This window comes from Poecilia mexicana, unplaced genomic scaffold, assembly GCF_051168715.1.
Source record: "Poecilia mexicana isolate PSO_F unplaced genomic scaffold, ASM5116871v1 scaffold_11, whole genome shotgun sequence".
NCBI classification, from domain to species: domain Eukaryota; kingdom Metazoa; phylum Chordata; class Actinopteri; order Cyprinodontiformes; family Poeciliidae; genus Poecilia; species Poecilia mexicana.
This window is the reverse complement of record NW_028263380.1, coordinates 8,570,218-8,590,318: the sequence shown is the minus strand read 5'-3', so window position 1 is coordinate 8,590,318 and position 20,101 is coordinate 8,570,218. Positions and strand designations below refer to the sequence as shown.

At 39.9% G+C, this 20,101-nt stretch overlaps 1 protein-coding gene across 4 annotated transcripts in view; it reads left to right on the top strand.

Moving 5' to 3' along the window:
* Nucleotides 1–2,696: 2,696 nt before the first annotated feature.
* The window catches only part of col16a1 (collagen, type XVI, alpha 1), an 84,541-nt gene continuing 67,136 nt past the window's right edge, over nucleotides 2,697–20,101 (top strand). For 3 of the 4 annotated variants that reach the window (XM_014985613.2, XM_014985614.2, XM_014985609.2), the window contains exons 1-2: nucleotides 2,697–4,127; nucleotides 12,772–12,908. In XM_014985613.2, coding sequence (XP_014841099.2) covers nucleotides 12,833–12,908 — 76 coding nt within the window. In that variant the 5' untranslated portion in view covers nucleotides 2,697–4,127; nucleotides 12,772–12,832. Of the gene's footprint in view, nucleotides 4,128–9,901; nucleotides 10,247–12,771; nucleotides 12,909–20,101 lie in introns of those variants that run through there. The other variant, XM_014985611.2, reaches the window with a different exon arrangement.

Below are 20,101 nucleotides of genomic sequence, written 5' to 3'. Positions count from 1 at the left end.
GCGCAATTAGAGCAAATGATGAATACAGAGCTAATGTCTGTCAGGTGGCTGTCTGGTTTGGCTCAGGAGGACCTACTTTAATTCATCATTGTTAAGTAGGTTTTAAGTGATGTCATCGACCAAATTGTCTTTTATGAGGAAGTGTCAGTTGTGCTCAGTGCAGCAAGCAGAACTGCACAGGGAGAACACTGTGTTGAGAAAAAGTCAAAGAGCATAAAAAAAAAAAAAAAAAAAAAAATTAGATAATAAATAAATGAAAGGTGAAAGAGCCAAACTAAATGTGTAGGGATGTTATGGCTGCACATTTAGCCCTAATGTGTAGGGCTGTGTTAACACATGCGATTATTCTAGTTCATATTACATAATGCAAACTAATCGCAGTACCCATTTTGACCTAAACGCCTCTCTCCCGCAGAGCTTTACTTAGTTCAAAGTGGCGCGTCTTGTATTCAAATTCAAAAATACTTTATTGATCCCAAAAGGAAATTAAATGTTGTAACTTCAAATTCTTTCAAGAGTTATTGCAGATGGTGACGGCCTCTTGTAGCCATCTGTATTACAGTGAATATGAAGAAGCCTCTGACTGAAGACATTCTGTTGTCCCTCGTCAGTCTCACATTCTTTCAACAACACACAGTTACAAACACTTGCGAAAAGATGAGTAAACATCTTGAAGGTAACAAAAATCATGCTAAGTTGTTTGTAGGCTTCTCACCGGCTTTTAACACAATCCAGCCCCATATTTTGATTGTTAAACTTCTTAGCAACTTTCATTTAGATTTCAGTGTGGTGGGCTGGATTCTTGATTTTTTTTCTTTCTTTTCTTTTTAACATCCAGAACGCAGAAAGTGAGAGTGAATGGATGCATGTCCACAGTGATGTCACTGTCTACCAGGTCCCCTTCAAGGCTTTGTCCTTTGCCCTCTTCGTTTCATTTTGTACACAGATGATTGTCGCAGCCAGCATCATAATAAGCTAATATTAAAATTTGCAGATGATCTGGTAATGGTTAGCCCTCTATATGATGATGATACCCATGGCCCTGTGGTCAATGAATTTGTTGACTTGTGTGATGATGCTTTTCTTTTACTAAATGTACAGAAAACAAAGGACATGTGCGTCGATTTTAGACAGAACCCCCATAACTCAAATCAAACACAGTGGAGTCAGTAGAAACCTACAAATATCTTGGGATTATTTTGGATAATAAGTTAAACTTTACCTGCCATTCAGAATATCTGCAGAAAAAGGGCCAGCAAAGATTGTTTAGTCTAAGAAAGCTCACAAAGTTTCACTTTGATAAGTGAATGATGATCCTATTTTATAGATCATATGTTGAATCTGTGCTGACTTTTTCTCTCCTCTTTTGGTTTGGAAATTTTAGTATCAGGTCAAAAAAATGCCCTCAGCAGAGCAATAAATACTAGTAATAAGATTTTAGGAGTTGAACAATGTTCACTTACTTCACTTACTGAACTGTTCAATAAAGAGATCATAAGGAAAACTAATGCCATTCTTGCCGACAGCTCTCACGCTTTACATACTAAGTCCAGTTTCTGCCTTCTGGCCTGCGGCTCAGACTTCTTAGTATAAAAAGTAACGGGTACAAGCACTCTTTTGTTCCTACAGCAATTTCTCTTTATGATGCAGGACAAGGTAGGGTACGGGGACTCGCACCCAATTGTTGGTGTTTGTAGCAACAATCGGTCAACAATGAAACACACTGCTGTACTCTTCCCATTATGTATTGATTTGTATTTGATGTCCTTTTTGGTATGTTTTACTTTTAAATAAAACGTGCCTTTTAGTTTTTGTACTTGCTGTAGCATCAATGCAGCCTTCCCAAAATCGACTCCCAGCTTCAGCTCCTTTGCCGCATGTTCCCCCCCCCCACCCCATTTTCTCTGCCCTCTTCCTGTCAGATCACTGTAAAATAAGACCTCTTGTGCCAAAACAATTCTCCAAAAAGACCCACCCATCTGCTCTCTGCTCAGGCATCGCTCCTTTATTGTCACAATATGATAACTTCTGATCATCAACCATCCCTCACCTCAGGTGCCGTCTGTCTTGTCTCTCTGCCAAGACAGACGACAGAGAGACTGTGAGGGTCTCACAGTTTACTGCGAGACCCTCAGTAAACTGTGGGTCTCGCATCATACTGTGCTATTCAGAGAGATTTGAAGTATTTCTTTTTCTCCACGAGTAGCATTTTGAATATTGGCCAAACTCGTATATTTTGGTCTCATCTGTAAAGAGCCCGTCCTTCCAAGTATTTGCTGCTTAAAGGAAAGTGTTTCCTTACATATTTGTTAAAACTATCACTATGTTGATAGAGTATGGTATGACACGGGTAAATTGTGAAGAACATCGAGCTCCTGTGAATTTTCCCACAGCTCCCAGCGCTAACTAGAAACTACCAATCAGAGCCATTAGGAGGATCAGTGTCTATTAAGCTTGTGTATGCGCTGCTCATTCCACCTTCACTCCCCCTTGCTTCTCTGCTGTGCTAAATAAATGGTTTTCCTGTAATGGTAAGTTGCTTCTGAGCCATTAACACATTGAGCAGCGTATGAACTAGCATTACTGAGATCGCAAAGACTCTCCTCCTGACTCTGATGAGTTGTTTTTGACCTGAAGCGGGGCATTTTTTTTCCAGATGGCAGTAGTAGCACTGGGAGCAGGTGGAGGTGCTCATATTCTCATATTCTGTCTCATATTCTGCTATGTACTCACAGTTTTAGCAACTAAATAAAATCATTCTTTAATCTAGATTTCTTAGTTTGTTTTTCTTTCAACAATAGATTTACATAGATTTTTTATTATTATTATTGCCACACTTCCATAAAGGCAAGATGTGTGTGGCATCTATGCAGCAGCTCTTGATTGCAGGATGAGAAAATGTGTAAAATCTAATGGAGGGAAAACATTTGTGACATTCTTTTTTTTCTTTTTTTTTTCTTTTTTTTTGCATGCAAGAGTGCATGCAGTTTCCAGATGTTCCATTGACTGAGCGTTCACCAGTGTTTCCAAAACCTTTTTACTCCAATTTGACCACAGCACTACGAGGCGGCTGTAAAAATCATTAATGAACTTGAACACAGGGATGCCACTTGGACATGTTTCAGAGGTTAGGGCTAATAAGAAAGTGAAAGATAGTGGGCGGGCAAGGGAAGCTGACCTCTTAACAAAGAAGAGCAAAATTAATCTACTGAAGAACAGAACACTTCTCTGTACCTACTCGGCCGCTACGGCGTGGGAGGCGTACATAAATCAGCTGTAAATGTGATATTTATTCACCTCCTGAACTATTTGCTTTCTGACAATAAGAGTCAAATTTATGCAGCTGTTTAGAGGTGTGTTTTGGAGCGATCCCACCAGAGCCGCAACGCAAAGGATGCAATATCCAAGCCGTATCACAATACAGGAGCTGTTGGCCTGACCTCCAATCACAGGATAATGTGATAAGTAAGTTCATTAACCTTAATGGAGTAAAATTCTTTCACAAGGACCATGGTAATCTGTATTTCCTGCTGTAATGTAGTGCTTTCACCCAGGCAAAATGGAAGCGAGCCTCCCTTTTTCCCCTCCGGTATGCTATGAATCACACAGCAAGAGGTGAAGGAGGGGGTTGAGGAGGAGAGGGTAAAGAGGGGGTAGAGACCCAGAACAGCTCGATGAGGAGATTAAAGAGATGCCCCCGGGCTCATTTTCCAGCATTCTGGACAAGGTGATGTCACCGCACGTTTAACACCGGGATCTCCCATCGAGATACGAGAGAGAGAAACACAGAGAGAGAGAAGGAGAGAGAGAGAGGGAGAGAGAGACGAAGGGGTGCTGGAAAAAAATGGAGGGGAGAGAGGGGGGAAGAGATAGACTGAGAGGGAAAAAAAAAGTAATAAGAAACTGCACACAAGGGAGGTAGACTGTGCAGAAACGGGAGGGGAGACAGAGGGAGGGGAAAGTTGGACACAGACAATCCCGGAGCAACTTTTTCTCTTCTGTCCTTTCTTTGTGAAGGAAGAGTCCAGGAAAAAAGAGGAAGGGGGGGAAAAAACCATTGAATGCTTGACACGCATGCATGTCGGATTCATGTAATCACAAAGTTGTGGATCAATCAGCAGTTGGAGGTAAGTTTTTTGTTTTGTTTTGTTTTGCTTTTTACTTTAAGTTTTTGTTCAAGCAGAAGGAAAATGATGTTTTTGCATTGACAGTAGCGCAAAGCAACAGTTTGCAAAGCGCGATCCAACGACTGTGCCTTCATTCATTTAACTCATTCCCTGCTTGGTCGCGCTGCAGCCACACAGATCAGTAACTTTCTCTGGAGGTTCCTAACAGACTTAACTGAAAATAATTTTGTCCACACCTGTGAAGGGAGGAAGTATATTTTATAAATAAAAATCTGAACCGTGGTTTACCTTTCAAAAGTGTAATTACAACTGGAAGGCTTTGGATTCAACAGAGCACATCAATTTTAAACACTTCCCACGCTGGGAATTGGTTGGACGTTTGGTGTGGTTTGCCCCACTGGGGACATTTTTTTGTTTCACCCTCTTGGCAGGTTTTCTTCCAGGATTGCCCTGCATTTAGCTTTATCCCCACATTATGACACTGCCACCTGCCTGTGTCATCATAGGGGTGGTCCTATGAAGGGGGATGTGCAGTTTTATCTGCATGGGGTTTTTGGACGTAGGCCAAAAAGTTCAATTTCGTTATCACCTGGAAAGTGCTTCTGTTTCCATTTTTCACCACTGATTTTCATCTCGCCACTCTACCTTAACAGCGACATCTAACAGTTGCCATGTCTACGGATTGTCCCACCTGAACTGTGGATCTCGCCAATCTTTATAAAGTTAGAATGGCCCTCTTCCCTTCTTCTCTTCTTGCCTGGCCTGTCAGTTTTAGGTGTCTTGGTACATCTTAAATTGAATCATATTATGTGAATTAAATTGAATCATATTTCGTGGGCTGTATGAAGCCGGAAATGTTTATTTATAACCTAATCTTGCCTTAAACTTTATTCTGGACCTGTCTTTTGTGCTTTTTGTTCTTCATGATGCTGTATGTCTGTTAATGTTCTACATAAAAAAAAGAGAAAAACTTCTACAGATGCTCACAGCTTCATTTATAGAAATTAAATAAATAAAGGTGGACTCTTTACTTATTACTATTGAGGGCAACAGAATTTTATTTAGGTATATGCATGTAAAAGGGATAAGGTTCAGAATGTTCCATCCTTTTCTTTCTGCATCACTGTTTGGTAACTATACTTGGTTTAGATCTATCAGATAAAATCTAAGTAAAACACATAGCATATAGTGATGAAATGTGAAAAAGGTTCCAGAGAAATAAATGCTTTTCCAAAGCAATATAGTTGTGAAAATTGTCCAACACTCCAACACTCTAAATAAGCCTTATACTGCACATGACATGGAATCTTTTTTCTTTTTTACACAAATTAGGCATCAGCTGGTCATCGAAATAGCAAAAATTTCACTGAGAACGAAGGAACTGAGGCATAATAAATCGTTTCCCATTGGAGATAATTATCTGACAAACGGTAGTTGTAAGTATTTTTTTTGTGTGTTGGATTTCTACAGTACTTCTTTAAACCACTTTAATAGTATAGCTGTTGGCAAACGCGATGCTGATTTTCCCTTTTATATCTTAGCCAGGCCCACACACTCACACTGCAGGCTGAGATGTTACTGTAGATCTTCCTGGTTTCCTTCCAGCACCCTCAAGCAGGAAAAGCTTCCCGATATCCCTTGATTCTTTTTTTTTTTCTCCTTCTTTTTTTTCCTCGGATCTAGTTCATGTTTATCTTTTCTAGTCGTGTCTGAGAAACGAGATGGCTCTTCGAATTTCGACCCCTTTTCTCCCTACACGGAAAGGAGAACCAAGGATGTAGTGGAAGGAAAAACCTGGAAGCCACATCTGCTTTCCACATTATAGAGGTTGCTGGATCCTCCGCATCCTGTGTGTTCTCCTGTAGACAAATACACATGCACAAACACACACACACACAAGAAAACAACCCAGATTTGTTTGAAATCCCTCTGTACACCCACCCCCACTTTCTAAAGAGTTCTGTTTTAGACATTTTACATAACTCCCAAAAGTAGTCCTGCACATTTCTCTTAACTTCCAGACTGTACAACAATTTTGAACACTGTTAGACGTTGCATTTGGGCATCAGAAACCTAAAGGAAAGGTAAAGCTGCCGGTCATACCAGGTATGGCTCTGGCTCAGGGCCAAGCAGGTCATGTCATCAGAGTTGACTTCACTTTGCATCATCGCTTTTGCAATTGGATTGAAATTGTCCTTTAGTACTGGAACTTTCGAGCCGCCTTGAGCGGATGTGGAAAGTATGAATGTGTGTCAGAACGTACGACGTCTGCTGGCCTGTTCTTCCCTCACAAGTTTCAAATAAAAGGCCTTGAATATTGCCTGGGAGGTAAGACATGTAGAAACTTGCCTCATTCTGTCTCCTGAATGTCAAACAAAAAAAAAAAAGGGTTTGAAGGGTTTGGGGTTTTAACTTTTTTTCTAGTTTTAAGGTTTCTGCTGCTCTGAGTCAGTTAATATCTGGGATGTCTTGCAAGGTTTGGGTTTGGGGGGCATCTTTACTCACTTTTATTTGCTCGCAGTTCAAAGTTGTAAAAAAGAAAATAAAAGAAAAGGCTTGCGGTGCACTCCCAGGTTTGGCCTGAAGCATGTCCAGAGGTTTTGAATTAAGGGAGAGTTTCGATGTTCATGTTGCTTCCTTTTACAGCAAAGTACAAAAAAAAAGAACTCAGTGATTGTCTGTCAAGCATTGTTAAGCAAAATGACTGATGTCAACAAGAACCTCTTTTCGATTTGATCTGTAAAAAACAAACAAACAAAAAATACTTCAGCTTTGTGGTGTGAAGAGAGATGAAATTGATTTGTTGGCATAGGCCGGTGCGTCGACTAACAGATATGAATATCTGAAAAAAAAAAAAAAGCAAATAGTTTAGCAAAAAGATGATGAAATGATGAAATAACTCCATAACTGAGGAATAACCAGCATACACTGATATTGGCAGAAATTACCAAACTGTGCAAAAGTCAAAAACACATACTGAATAATTAAAAGCGGTTCTAAATTCAAAGATGTCTTTCATGTTGCGTTTCAGGAAACGGTGGATAAATAAGCAATATTCCAGTCTTTCTTGTAAGAACACTTTACTGATACGTTTGAAAATGGCACACCTAGCGGAAACATTTCTTTCAAACTGACAAGTGAGCAGATGGAGGGAGAGGGGGGAGAACCAGGGTCACACAGAGCAAAGACGCTCCACATGCAACTGCTGGAAAATGTGAGCAGCAACAGTTGTTACTACAGCTGAAACAGGTATTAGTGTGTGTGTGTCTGTGTGTTCTCATGCATTATGTCACTTGGCACAAACTTACCTAGCATATGAGGAGGCTTCCTGAAGAGTATTGCATCGTATTTTCCAGATGCTTACATGAACTTATCAAAAAAATATATATATAAAAAAATCATCAGATTAAGTTGGTTGGATATCTTTTCCGCTGCAGCTGCATCAAATGCTCAGCCCTCCAGTCAAGCTTTTTGGCTGGAATATTGGATCGTTCCTGACCCTTTCAGTTTGGTTGGATTGAGTTTGAAATTCTGGAACTTTTTGATTTGGATCATGATTCTCTTAACTCACACATCTAAGTTGGTTTCCTCAGACTCAAAAGCGGATAAAGACAACATTTATCTTGCCTCGAACTTACCTTGATCTCTGCCGGTTGCCATGTTAAGATTGTACTCCAATCTTTAGTATTCTCAAAGGACATCGGAGAGAGAAACGCAACAGAGTACCACATGGATTGAGAGGCAGAGAGCTGATATTGTTTAAAAGATTGCAAATCTAGAATTTAATATAATTACTGGTGAAATGCAACAATGGATTTTAAGAGCAAGGTTTTTTTTTTGTTCCCATAACTGTACAATTCACTCCTTAATCTAAAAAGACCCAAGTCCCACTTTGAGGCTGAAATTGTGTTAATTAAAATCCTTGTCATGTGCTTGAAAACTCAGTATCTTTGATGTTCACGTTTTTGTATTTCTACCTCACTTTGCCCTCTTCCATATTTATGCTATAATTGATGGAATATCTTTCTATCTTCCAGAACAGTCACAGATATGGTGTCCAACCTGGCATTTATACCACACTGACTCATCATGCCACATCAGCATTGAATCATCAAGCAGATTTTAATATCAAAGACAACCTAAGTACATCCAAAAAAAGCAGTTTTCAAAGGAAAAAGGATGAAGGTTTTGGAGTGGCCTTGAACAGGTCTAGACATGAATCTAATTGAGATCCTTTGATTTGACGTTTCTTTGGCTTTTCATGAAAAGACCAACAACAACAACAACAACAAAAAAACATCCCTAATAATTCATTGCCTTTTATCACATACTTGATAGCAGTTGTTCCTACCGAGGGTGGAACAAGCTGTTGTTTCGGATCGAGTATTTTGTTCGATAAAGGAAGCAACTTTTTCACTATGCCATAGAGCCGAGTTGATACAAACAGCTGAGGACCTCAGTAAATGTTAGGTATGTTTTTATGCAGATTTATTTGCTGTAGGGTTAAATAGGTCAACTAGGTCAGTATAAGTAGGTCAATGCATTTATACTCTGAGTTGATATGACTTATTGGTAATTGGGCTAACATGATGATGATGAATTGCAATGTTAGTGCTGACAGAATTTACAGGTTATTATTTTTTTTTCCTGTTTCATCTCCTACTTCGTTCCTCTAGTAAAGCATTGGGTGAAGTATTTGATGATAGAAGTGTGAACTGTGAAATAGTAAAATACAAGACAACACAATGAGTTTTTTTGTTTGTTTGTTTGTTTGCTTGTGCCAGATTTTATTGCAGTCTGTTTTACTAAGCGATTAGAAAAGAAAGCTAACGCAGATTTACTCAGGCAAAGCGTAGAAAAGAAATGCTTGGGGGTAATTTTCACAATGGCATATAGAGGAAGCAGCACAGTCCTTGTGAGGTTTACATGATAGACTGTCACAGCTAACAGTAAGATTAGCATTTAAACACCGTATGTAAGTCCAAGGATGTCAAAACACCAACAGCTGTTTTGTATTTAGTGATCTGCTTAACTAAGACATGTATTTTGTCAGAAAAACCTATTAGGTGAATGGAACATGTCAAACTAGAATTAAAAAAATGACTGACAGACTCCACAGCTTATTCCCTGAAGCATCTCAATGCTGGCCAGCGGTTTGCAGTTGGTTTCTGTCGTCCGTCTGTTGAAGTTGTAGCAGTCACATGAAGAGACAATATATTAAATTGGGTTTGTGAGTATGAAATGAGACTTTACAAGGGTGGTAATTTAATCCCTTTGTTTCCTGTCTTTGTAATTTGAGCTGTTTTATACATTAACTTTATGAAATTGTGCAATCTAACAGTTTAAGATGTTTTGTCAGGACAATGTGGAAATTTGCATCGACCAGAAGCACAATACGTTCCTTCTTTGACTTATAATTTAAAGTGAATTTTCCTTACTCCACTTATAGGCTGCTATAAGAGAAAGAAAGACATTATTAGACTGCATCTATTAGCAGAAAGTGACTTAGTTGTTTAATTCTAAGGTGATTCTAGTGTGAAACATTTCTATGTTTCACAAAAATAATGAAATGGGAATAAATCTAATGAGACTGTGTTTTAAATAAACACTTTCCAGGGTAGAACTAGCCATTCAAGGTTTGGTCTGTCTGAGTGTTTTAGATTTTTAACTGGAGGTTAAAGACCCATTAAAAACGTGTGAAACAAGAAGTATTTAAGAAGCTCAGGTGCTCACTTTGGCCTCATTAGGAATTTGCCAATTATGTTATTGGCATTTTTTTTTTATTGCTTTCATGCCTAAGTGTTCAAATGAAAAGCATTTATTAGCTGGCCAGCAAAGCAGCTTGAATAAAGAACCGCTTTCTTTTTCATTATTATTTCAATATAAGTCGCCTACATCAATCCAAAGGGTGTGAAGCTTTAAGGACACGTCTTTGTTTCTGCACCCCATAAAAAGAGAACAGACTTTCTTTGTCAGATGGCGTCTTAAGTCTTATATGTAAAGTAATGCGACAAAACTTTTTATTGAGCACTGGAAGCAAACTGCTTTGCATTAGAGAAAATTAAAGCTATAATGGAAAGAGAAAACAGATCTAAACAAAGAACCAACTGCAAGAAATTGTGAGTGCGAGCTTTTTTTTTTAATACACTAGAAACAATATAAGCGATGGAAGTGAAATGTATGCGGCTCCTATCTGATGGACTCAATAGTTGTCTTTTCACTTCCATGTATTCATTCAGTGCAAGCTGTTTTGTGAATTCAGTGCAGCAAGGGCGAAAGCAAAACCTTGGCACGTTATCAGCGACAAAATTAAGACTACTGAGCACCGAGCCATGGCTACTTCCTGGTCGCGAGAAGCTATATCCATTCTGGAGCCGGCTACATGTCTGATTAATAATGGGCAACTGGTAACTGAGCAACTGGCTGGTGGTGGCAAATGAGAAGGAGACTACTGAGTCGCGTTAGATTAAAAGAGGCTAGTGACTAGCATGTCTCGGCAATTGGCTACTTCCTCTGCTGACTATTTGCATGGATGGGCTAGCATTAGCATTGGATATGTGGGCAATTAGCATGCCTGGGCTGGTTGCCGATTCACTGCTTCATAGATTCCCCTTTTAATCTTAAAAACAAACACCAATAAGATATAATAATGCTGCAGAAAAGGTATTTATATGAGCTGGGAATGTGGATAATCTTGGTCATCACTCCTGTCCTTCAGCTCTCGCTGTGAAGCTTTTTTTTTTTTTTTTAGGGCTGGAGGAGATCTTCCATTGTTTTTCTCCCTGTGTTGGCTGCATTCTCAGTGACCTCCATCTCTCTCAGGACGCCTGCTTACCGGGCTCATAGCCAGACCTTTGGGCAGGCCTAGCGGCCTTAACCCCAGCCTGGCTTTATCTGCCGCAGCAACCAAAGAGTGTGTGCTGATGTTTGTGTGTCGGGGAAGAGATACATCCCTGGCAAAACCTATTAGGAAGACTATTAAACTGTTTTGGATTTGGGCCAGATAATAATAGAAATGAGCTTTTCCCGCAGATGTAGGCTCTACAGACTGCGGATGCGTTATGAATTATATTCTCTCCGTGAGCTTTCTTATTATTGTGATCAGGCTGCATGAAGCCTGTAATAATGGCTACAGCTCCAGAGTTCTCAGAACACAGCTGTCTGAGGCTTTTGATTTACTGTCCACCCATGCAGGTGCAGGAAGAAACTTGTTTTCAGTGTCTCATTGCTTTTTTATTTTTTATTTTTTGTTGCTTGCAGCTACTTTCACCAACAGTGTCCAAGTTGTCAGCAAAAAAATAACTCCTAGATAAACAGAGATATAACAAGAATATACAAGCTCTTGCGAGGAATTTTGACAGAACAGTAGTGGAAAAAGGAGACCAGACGCACCACCGGTCCTGAGATCCATTAAATTACAGAGTGATGGCGTGTCAAGCTATTCTCGATATTTCAGAGCAAAATTAGACAAGTCACACTAGATGGTATTCGCAGTCTTGCAGGAACACCACATTGTGTACCCCTTCGCAGGAGTGTGTGGAGGTGTGTGTGTGTGTGTGCGCGTGCGTGCGTGTGTGTGTGTGTGTGTGTGTGTGTGTGTGTGTGTGTGTGTGTGGGGAGGGGGGAAGGGGTCGTTTCTCCTGTCAGACAGAAAAGGTGTGCAGCGTCTGTCTGCATGACTGCCCTCAGGGCCCCCCTCCACCCCCCGCACTAGTAAACAAAGCCAAGTTATGGGGTCTTCACACATGCTGAGGTCAAGCGCAGGTCGGCTGGGCTCTGTTTATGCGAGTCAGCGAAGGCGTGCTTAAGTGCTCGCTTTCCTGTGCGTGTTTATGACCTAGGAGCTGAACAGTGAGTGGGGAGGATTACAGAGATAAAATGTAATCATTATTTACACGTGGCATGCTTTCCGTCTGCATATTTGTGTGTGTGTGTGTGTGTGTGTGTTTGTGTTTGTTGTTTGGCCACGTAGAAGCATCTGGTATACCATAACCCTGGCTCCGATGGAACAGTCTCCAGATGTGTTTGTGTGTTCTGGCCCAACTGTCTGTTTGACTCTGGACCCACCATTTTGTTTTAATTTATCCATTGTTTACTGCAATTTGTGTGCTGTCTTTTCATCTTCCGGATCTGGGTGCTGCACTTTATGCTTTGCATTGAAGTGTACACAAAAACTCTGGTTTTCTTTGTCCAGTCTAAAAATAAATGTGTTTTATGATCTGAAACAATGAAGTGTGAAGTAAAAGAAAAAACAAAAACAGAAAACCTAAGGAAATTGTGAGGGCGCCGCTAGCTTCACACACCACCATATTTACATGCACGTTTCTGTGTGTGCGCTCCTCATTCAAAGGGCAACCAGATGGACAAGATAATGACTATGATCAGACTTTTGCAGAGTTACACTCCTTAATGAGGGCCATTCTGGTTAATTCATATGCCACTAACAAAGCCTGCAACATACCACATCATTAACACATCAACTGTGACTGACTCATAAATATACATCAACATCTATTTAGGAGTCAAGCATAATGCACAGCTGTCTGCAGACTTTCTGTCAGCAGGCACTGACAGAAAAAACAAAAAAAACAAGATTTGACATTGTTGACTTTCACTTTTTTTTTTCTTCTTTTCTCTTCACCAGTCAGCCGGCGGCCGAGGGAGGAAGAGATAAGAAGAGGAGCTGCTTTCAGACGGGTTAAACCATGTGGCTTCTGTGCTCCTCCCTGACTCTGTTGGTCGTCAGTTTCGGATCATGTGACACTCTGACGACACAAGAAGGTAAGTTTCAAAGTTTCCAAGTCGTGGCGTTTTTTCTGTCATGAAAAGAACCAGCACGGTATTTTAGCAGTGGCCATAATAATTAACAACCTTTAAACTTTTTCATTGTATCACCTTACAACAACAAGCTTCAATTATGTGCTGCAGTTTTATGTGCACATGCAGCGCATATGTTGTGAAGTGGAAGGAAGGAAAGAAATGGTAATAAAAAATGTAATTATGTAATTTTAGTCAGATAGCCCTAAATGCCATTAACGTCAATCAGTCAGAATTCACTAACGTAGTTTCTGTAAGTATGCTGTGGTCATAAACACAACTGCCCTGTGCACATCTCAGATGTTTGTAAGAGAATGCTAGTGAACAAACAGAACTGTGAAGACCAAGAAGTATGCCAGTCAGAAACAGGGTTAGATTAAGAGATATCTCAAGCTTTGAAAGTCACATAGGCCACTGTGAGACCTTCAAAAACCTTCATTTAAGAATAGGTGGTGCAGCACAAGTGGATACCTACCAAGCCTGGGCTATCCACCTAAGCTAACAGGTTTGACAAGGAAAATATATCAGAGAATCAGCCAAGGAGCCCCTCGTAACTAGAGAAGCTGCAGAGTCCACAAGTCAGTTAAAAGAATCTAAAGAACGAAAAGCAGTGCCGTTTCTTTTCATTTTGCATGCATGGCTGGCAGTGATTAGCTTCACGGTTTGTATTTGTTTAGACAGGATTGAATGGGTTGAGCAGCAAACTAATCGCCCTAGTTTCCAACTTATTTCTAGTATTTGTTGTAACCGACCTAGACTGTGATATTAATCTAAAAAGCTTTGCAATAATCCACAGGTTTATCTCTACAAGCTCATGTGTAACGACAGCTTTGGTTAAAAATCTCTAAAGCACATTTTTATTGACATTGAGTTGCTGAAGCACATTCTACCTAATGCCCGAGCCATACGGTGTCTATTTTTGGGATAGCTTGGAGATAATGCTAGATTTTTGTCTGAAAGAACAACGATTTGTTTCCTTGAAATTACAAACTTCAATTCCAAATCAAAACAATAGTTGCTCTCAATTAAACTGACCCACGCACTGCCTGTGGTAGGTCTACGGCCGATGGGGTTTCAGAGAAAAGTTCCAGAAGACGGACTGAGTTGTTTCATGTTATACTCTTACAATTTACTACCAGTGGGTTAACGTGCCACAGTGCTTTCATCTGCTCTGTTTTGCTGGGCTGCTCACTTTTTATCTGGACTTCAGAGACAAGTATGTCTGACGTTGTGCTCCCAAAAATGTGAGGGTCATAAAACACTCACCACTGCTGATTGTAGGCTCAAAGAAGCAGCAGTAAGAGTATCTTCCTTATGACTTCAAGCAAGCTAGCTTTTCTTTCTGTCCGTCTTTGTATTGCTGGCCAATACTAACACAGAATCTACTTATATTTTTCATAGACATTGTGAAAAGCATTAGAATAAATCAACCTTATTTAGTTGCTTTAACACAGGTTAATGTAGACTTGGCCCAGTCCACTCAGCTCAATTAAACCAGTTGTCAGGCTTCAGGAATTTGTATTCCCAGTAGGTATATCTGTATAACTTCCATAACTTCAGGTAGGTAAAGCTAAAGCATTACTAATTTAGTAATGCATTGCAGCAACACTCAAAGCTCCGGGTGTCATGAAATGCATTAACAATGAAAGCAGCTAAGTAACACTACAGTCTGACCTACGTATCTTGCAGCAGCAAGTGAACATAGAAAGAAAATGTACTCTGCTTAACAAGGCATATATATATGTGGTTCATGTGGTTTTTCAGAACATCGGAGACCCTCATTTATAAACAAGTATTTAGATTCTTCAGTAGTGCATGTAAAATGTCCGGAGGCAAAGTTTTTGTTCTTTTGCTAACGACATGTTCGGAACAGTCGCTCAGGTTAAAATATTTATCCTAGAAAATTTTATTACAAAATCTTTAAAAAGAATAGCGATGACCAAAATATGATACAAGTATACAAGGTTGCTTTGTCTAGCAGAGGATGCACACCATTTTGAGACCCTATAGTCCCATGTCTACTCTATTTCCTGCCAATCTACAAACAGTTGTATTAAAGGATGGTTTAAATTTGAAACTGGGTCATAATTTTAAACTAAGCCTTAACTAAAACCAGTAGTCTTTAAATGTCTAGTCTAGACCTTCTCAAGAAGTCGACTGCATATGGAGTTGGATGAGAAATGCTGGATAAATGCCGAGCTCTTTTAAAAGGAAAACTGAGTACTTTTCAAATTTAAACCACATTTCGCTGATCAAAACACGTTTTGCTCGAGTTAACTAGCTTGTATCGTCTAACGCGGCGTGTCTGTATATGCCACTCGAGTCTCAACCTACAATAAAACCCATGTAATTACAGCTCATCCACTGGTTGACAACACTGTGGCAGTGGAGAGGCACCCGTGTTTCCCGTGTGTGGTTGTGTTCCTCTTCATGAACCGCCAGTCATTCTGAGGTTACATATTTTATATGGGGGGAGAAAAAAAATAGATCTGTTCAAGTTCTTGTATTCAACTTTCAGCTATAGTTTGATATAAGTTACAGGGTTGGAGAGAGTGTGTGTATGTGTGCCTATGTTTAGGCTGAGTTTGTGTGAGAAGAGACAAAAATAGACAACCCAGGAATCAAGGAGGCAGACAGGTAAAGAGAAATTTCTTTTGTTGTTTTGTATTATTTATTTATTTCCCCTCTGAACTGTCACACTCCCTCATCAGGCTGTCAGTGTGTTCTCGGGGGCCCGTTCTGTGATATCACCCGGGGGTGCGGGTTAGCAATCCCCTGGAACTTGTGGAGCTCTGAAGGAAGCTTTTGTGGAGGAGATGGTGCCCCTTGGGAGAATATAGTCGGCGCATTTCAGAGACTGAGTCAGCTCGCAGGTCCCCTGAGTCTTCCCCTCCAGTGGTTGGAAGAAAATGCTTTTTCTCCAACATTTTGTCTCGGGAAGCATCACATACACACACACACACACACACACACGCACACACACACACAGTATCCCTGCTTCCTTAAATCATCCAAATCCAAATTAAGCCGTAATTTGATTACTCTGTTGCCAGAAAGCAGATTTAAGTATAACTTGTGCTCGAAAGTCGAGCCGGATGATGAAAGCGACTGTTCCGTGGCGCATCAGACAGTTTGCGCAGCAGGAAGGAGAACGATTTCTGTATTGATTTGCTTTGTGTCTGTTTCCTCCTGTCTTTGTGTTAGCTACAGAAAGGCTGTCTGTTGTCTGGTGCTAGTGAATTCTAATAGCCTCGTTTGTCAGAACAGAAGTTAAAGATGGGGAGGCAGTCAGAAGCAAGAACGGAGATTAAAAATTCTAAATGTGGTTTTAAAAACTGGCATACATGAATGTTTTTTTTTTTTTTTTTGACTAAACATGTTAGCATATCTTTAAAAAAATACAGTCAACATCTCTCCATAAATGTTTTCTGTTGTGAAGGAGGGCTCATCATGTGGTGAGAAACTGGCAGGTCCCCTATTGTGGTCTGTCACACGCGGTCAACATGGCCTTTCCCTGAAGAAGTTCATCTTTTACTCTGTTCTGTGTTTTATTTAATTCTTCAAATACCACCCAACATTAAAAGCTTATGAAGTCAATTTGGCAGTGCTCTCAGCTAGCAGCTGTTTCACAGAGCCAGAGTAACTAAGCTAGCAATGCTGCTGAATGTATTTTTTTTATGGCTTCCAGTTTTTAGTTTGGTTTGGTCTTCACAAAGCCCCAAGATTCAAATAAAACAAACAAAAAAAAAACTATTTACCTTTGAATGGTATCTATTGTCTCATGTGTAGTGCTTGCCATACATCACCAATAAGTGTGTGCCCTGCACTTGACAGTAAATCAGAGAACCAGCAGAAACTGCAGACGTGCATTTTAGTTTTCTCCCCATGGTTTCGCCCACTGATATCCAGTCAGGTTAGATGTGGAGTTATTTTAACATAAAACTATTGATCTGTGTAACTTCGAACGTTCATTTTCTGGTATCTCAGTTTAAATTCCAGCTAAGGGGAAGATGCACATAACATGGTTAGAGAGCTATCCTTAGTCCGTGAACACCGTTGAATAAGTGATCCTTGAATATCACGTCTTCGCGATAGGGTGCTCTAAAGCCCGCCACTTTTCATATTTGATTACCTCGGCAGTAAAGAATTTAACATTAAATCCCACCCAGAGCGCGGTGCATAAATTTGATCAGTAAATGGCAAACAGCATGAGTTAGAAACAGACCTTTTCACATCTATTTTTACCCTATGGATTTGTGAGTCACAATCAGTATATTTTAACCCTGTGCCAGTTTCACTTAACTCTATGTAAATGCTCCCGTAAACAGGCACAAGGGTTCGTAGACGTTACGCGTAAGAACTTAATCTCATTTGTTAAACTATATTGATGTCAAAGACATGTAAATCTGTGTGATGAGTCAGCCTGTATTCATGTGAGCTTGTGAGTTTAAACTGAAAGCATGTAAGGGGCATAGAAGGGGAAAAAACGAGTGAGCTCATCGCCCTGGAGGGCTGCGTTTAAAGCCTTTCCACTCCTCTATGCTGCTGAAAAAATAAATAAATAACAGGAGTGTTCCCCGTCAACTGTGCCATTAGTTCAAGAGTCAGGGGGGCAAGTCAGATTCATGCTGTCGATCCCCTTCTGCTTTTCGTTTTTAAATTGTTGAATGTGGTATTTATTTTATTGCATCGCCTGCCACCTCACCGAGCATGCCTCTCTCTTTTACCATATGCTGCATTTGCCTGAACAGATTCGAGCGTGGAAGACTTTTCCATAAACTTTGGCTTCCTGCAGATCAGCGGCACAGCCCAATTATCTAAGAATTCCACTTTTAAAGTTTATTGAATAAGTACCAAAACGGAGACTGTGAATACACCTTTGACCTCTTACACATGTGGTAACCTTTAATATTTTGTGTAAAAAAAAAAAAAAAAAATGGCATGCTCAAATTCTAGTTTTTTAATAGATAAATGAAACACATGTAAGGAAATAAAAGTGGAGAAGGAGGGGAATAAGAAGGATGAGAAAGTAGGAAGAAAGGGTTCATTGAACAGGGCACAAGGAAAGGAAGACACACGAAAGAGATGGCCTCATTAATTAAGAAGGAAGGGCACAAGGAAGCAGGGACTGAGGAAAGAAAGCACACTGGGCAGGAAAGACACAAGGACACAAGAATAAGGGAAATGGAGAAAAGCACCAGGAAGGAAGTAGACATGAATGGATGGGAAGAAAGACACTAGAAAGTGAAGACAAAATGAAAGCAGGAATGAGGGAAGGAACAAAAGAAGGGCACAAAGAGGGACAGTATACAGGTAGAAGACTGATGAAGGAAGGGAACGAGAGAGAGAGGGAGGGTAGTGGGGGAGATGAACACGAAAAAGGAAACGAGGATACAAGAAACCAAAGAATGAAGGATGAACAACACAAAATGAAGTGAGAAAGAGAGAATGAACAACATCATGTCAACAGGATTATTATTAAATTGTCAATTTTCTATTGTCTTTTTCCATCCTTAATTCGACCAAGAAAAAAAAAAAAAACCCTCAATCACTAACTAAAAAAAATCACTCTAGGACTCAGACCTCTAATCTTTCAAACGTACTCTCACTTGACTTTAACCTGTGCGCTGTCCAAGCTAAGTGAGGGAACATCAAAAAACGGTATTTTACCCCTCTAAAGATGTAATGTCAAGATTAGTTTTTTAAAATTGGCAAGAAAGACTTATGGGATTGGGGCGTGGGGGCGGGGTGGCACTCAGCAGTTTACTGAATGACTGCCAGTGTAGGATCATTACCTGCTTTGGCAGGGCTTGAACACAACCCATCAAAGAGGAGGTCGAAATGAGCCAAAATCGCCCAAATCTTTTCAAGGCTACATGCAGCTACTAGCAGGATGCTGGCAAAACCGCTCAAACTTTGTGCTAATTAGCTTGTCAACAAGCAAAAGCTTTGCCTTGATCTCTGCTTGAGGGGAAATGGGGTTCAAAGAATGTGGCGCATCCTCTGCCAAACTGCTTAATGCTGTGAAAGTCCCCAAAATATGTTTTAGCCTTTGACTTATGTGGAATTAGTGTTTTTCTACCTTCACTGGGAGTAACTGTCTGTTAAGAAGAGGCAATTAATTCGGTTCCTAGTGTAAGAATGAAGACCCGTAGGATCTAAACATATCCACCCAAGCATACTGTGTCAAAGCATAGTTTCTAATGTACAGCAATCAACATTCACAAGAAGAGTATTTTATCACAATAACCACTATTGATTTCTAATCTGTTCTGTTTTTGCTTTGGTTAGCATACCCACAGAAGCTAATTAACTGAGGGGCGGCCAGGTCCACTGAGGTCAATCTTTCTGAGCAAATGTTCATTAAACATATATAGAAAAGACAATAGAAAATACAATGTTGGATTCTGTCTAAACAATATTAATTTGTGGTTTAAAAGATGACATGTTGGCAAGAAAAAAAAATCAATAGTTGTGTTAAAGCTGGTTTGGATTGATTTTAGGCTAAATTTTGATGGAATCTGTGGGTAAAAACATAACATTTATGCCAACCTAAAAAAAAGAAAAGCACTGACTAAACTTAAACAGTCGTTATTAAGATGTTTTTGGATGTCCGATGGTTGGAGTAAAGGTGTTCATGGAGCACAAACATTATCATGAGATCATCAAATACACATGTATGTAACGAGTGATTATAAACGAGGGTCCATAGCACCTTAACTTGTGTGGATCTTCAAAACACACAACGTGATTTTAGAGAAGAGGATGACTTGGATAAAGCAAAGGGACGTCGACAGTTCTATCGCTTTGTGTGTATTAATCTTTGGGAAATCTTCAAAGTGCGATAACCTTGAGAAAAGAAGATTCATTTTTCAGTCTCCAAGTATTCATGCAAACGATTAACACAAAAATGTCAAACGCGATCGAAACAGTTTTAATGACTGTTGCTAAAATATCACGGGCTGACACAGTTTTTTTTAGTGATGTATAATATTTATTTTTGACTAACATTACCTTTCTGGTAACACGTGAAAGCTGTGGAGCCGATAAGTCTTTCTCAGCAACAGATGGGGAAGGTGGAACGAGATACTGCGGTATTCTACATGCAGCCAGAAAAAAAAAAAAGAAAAAGAAAAATCTCTGGCACATTTTCTGGC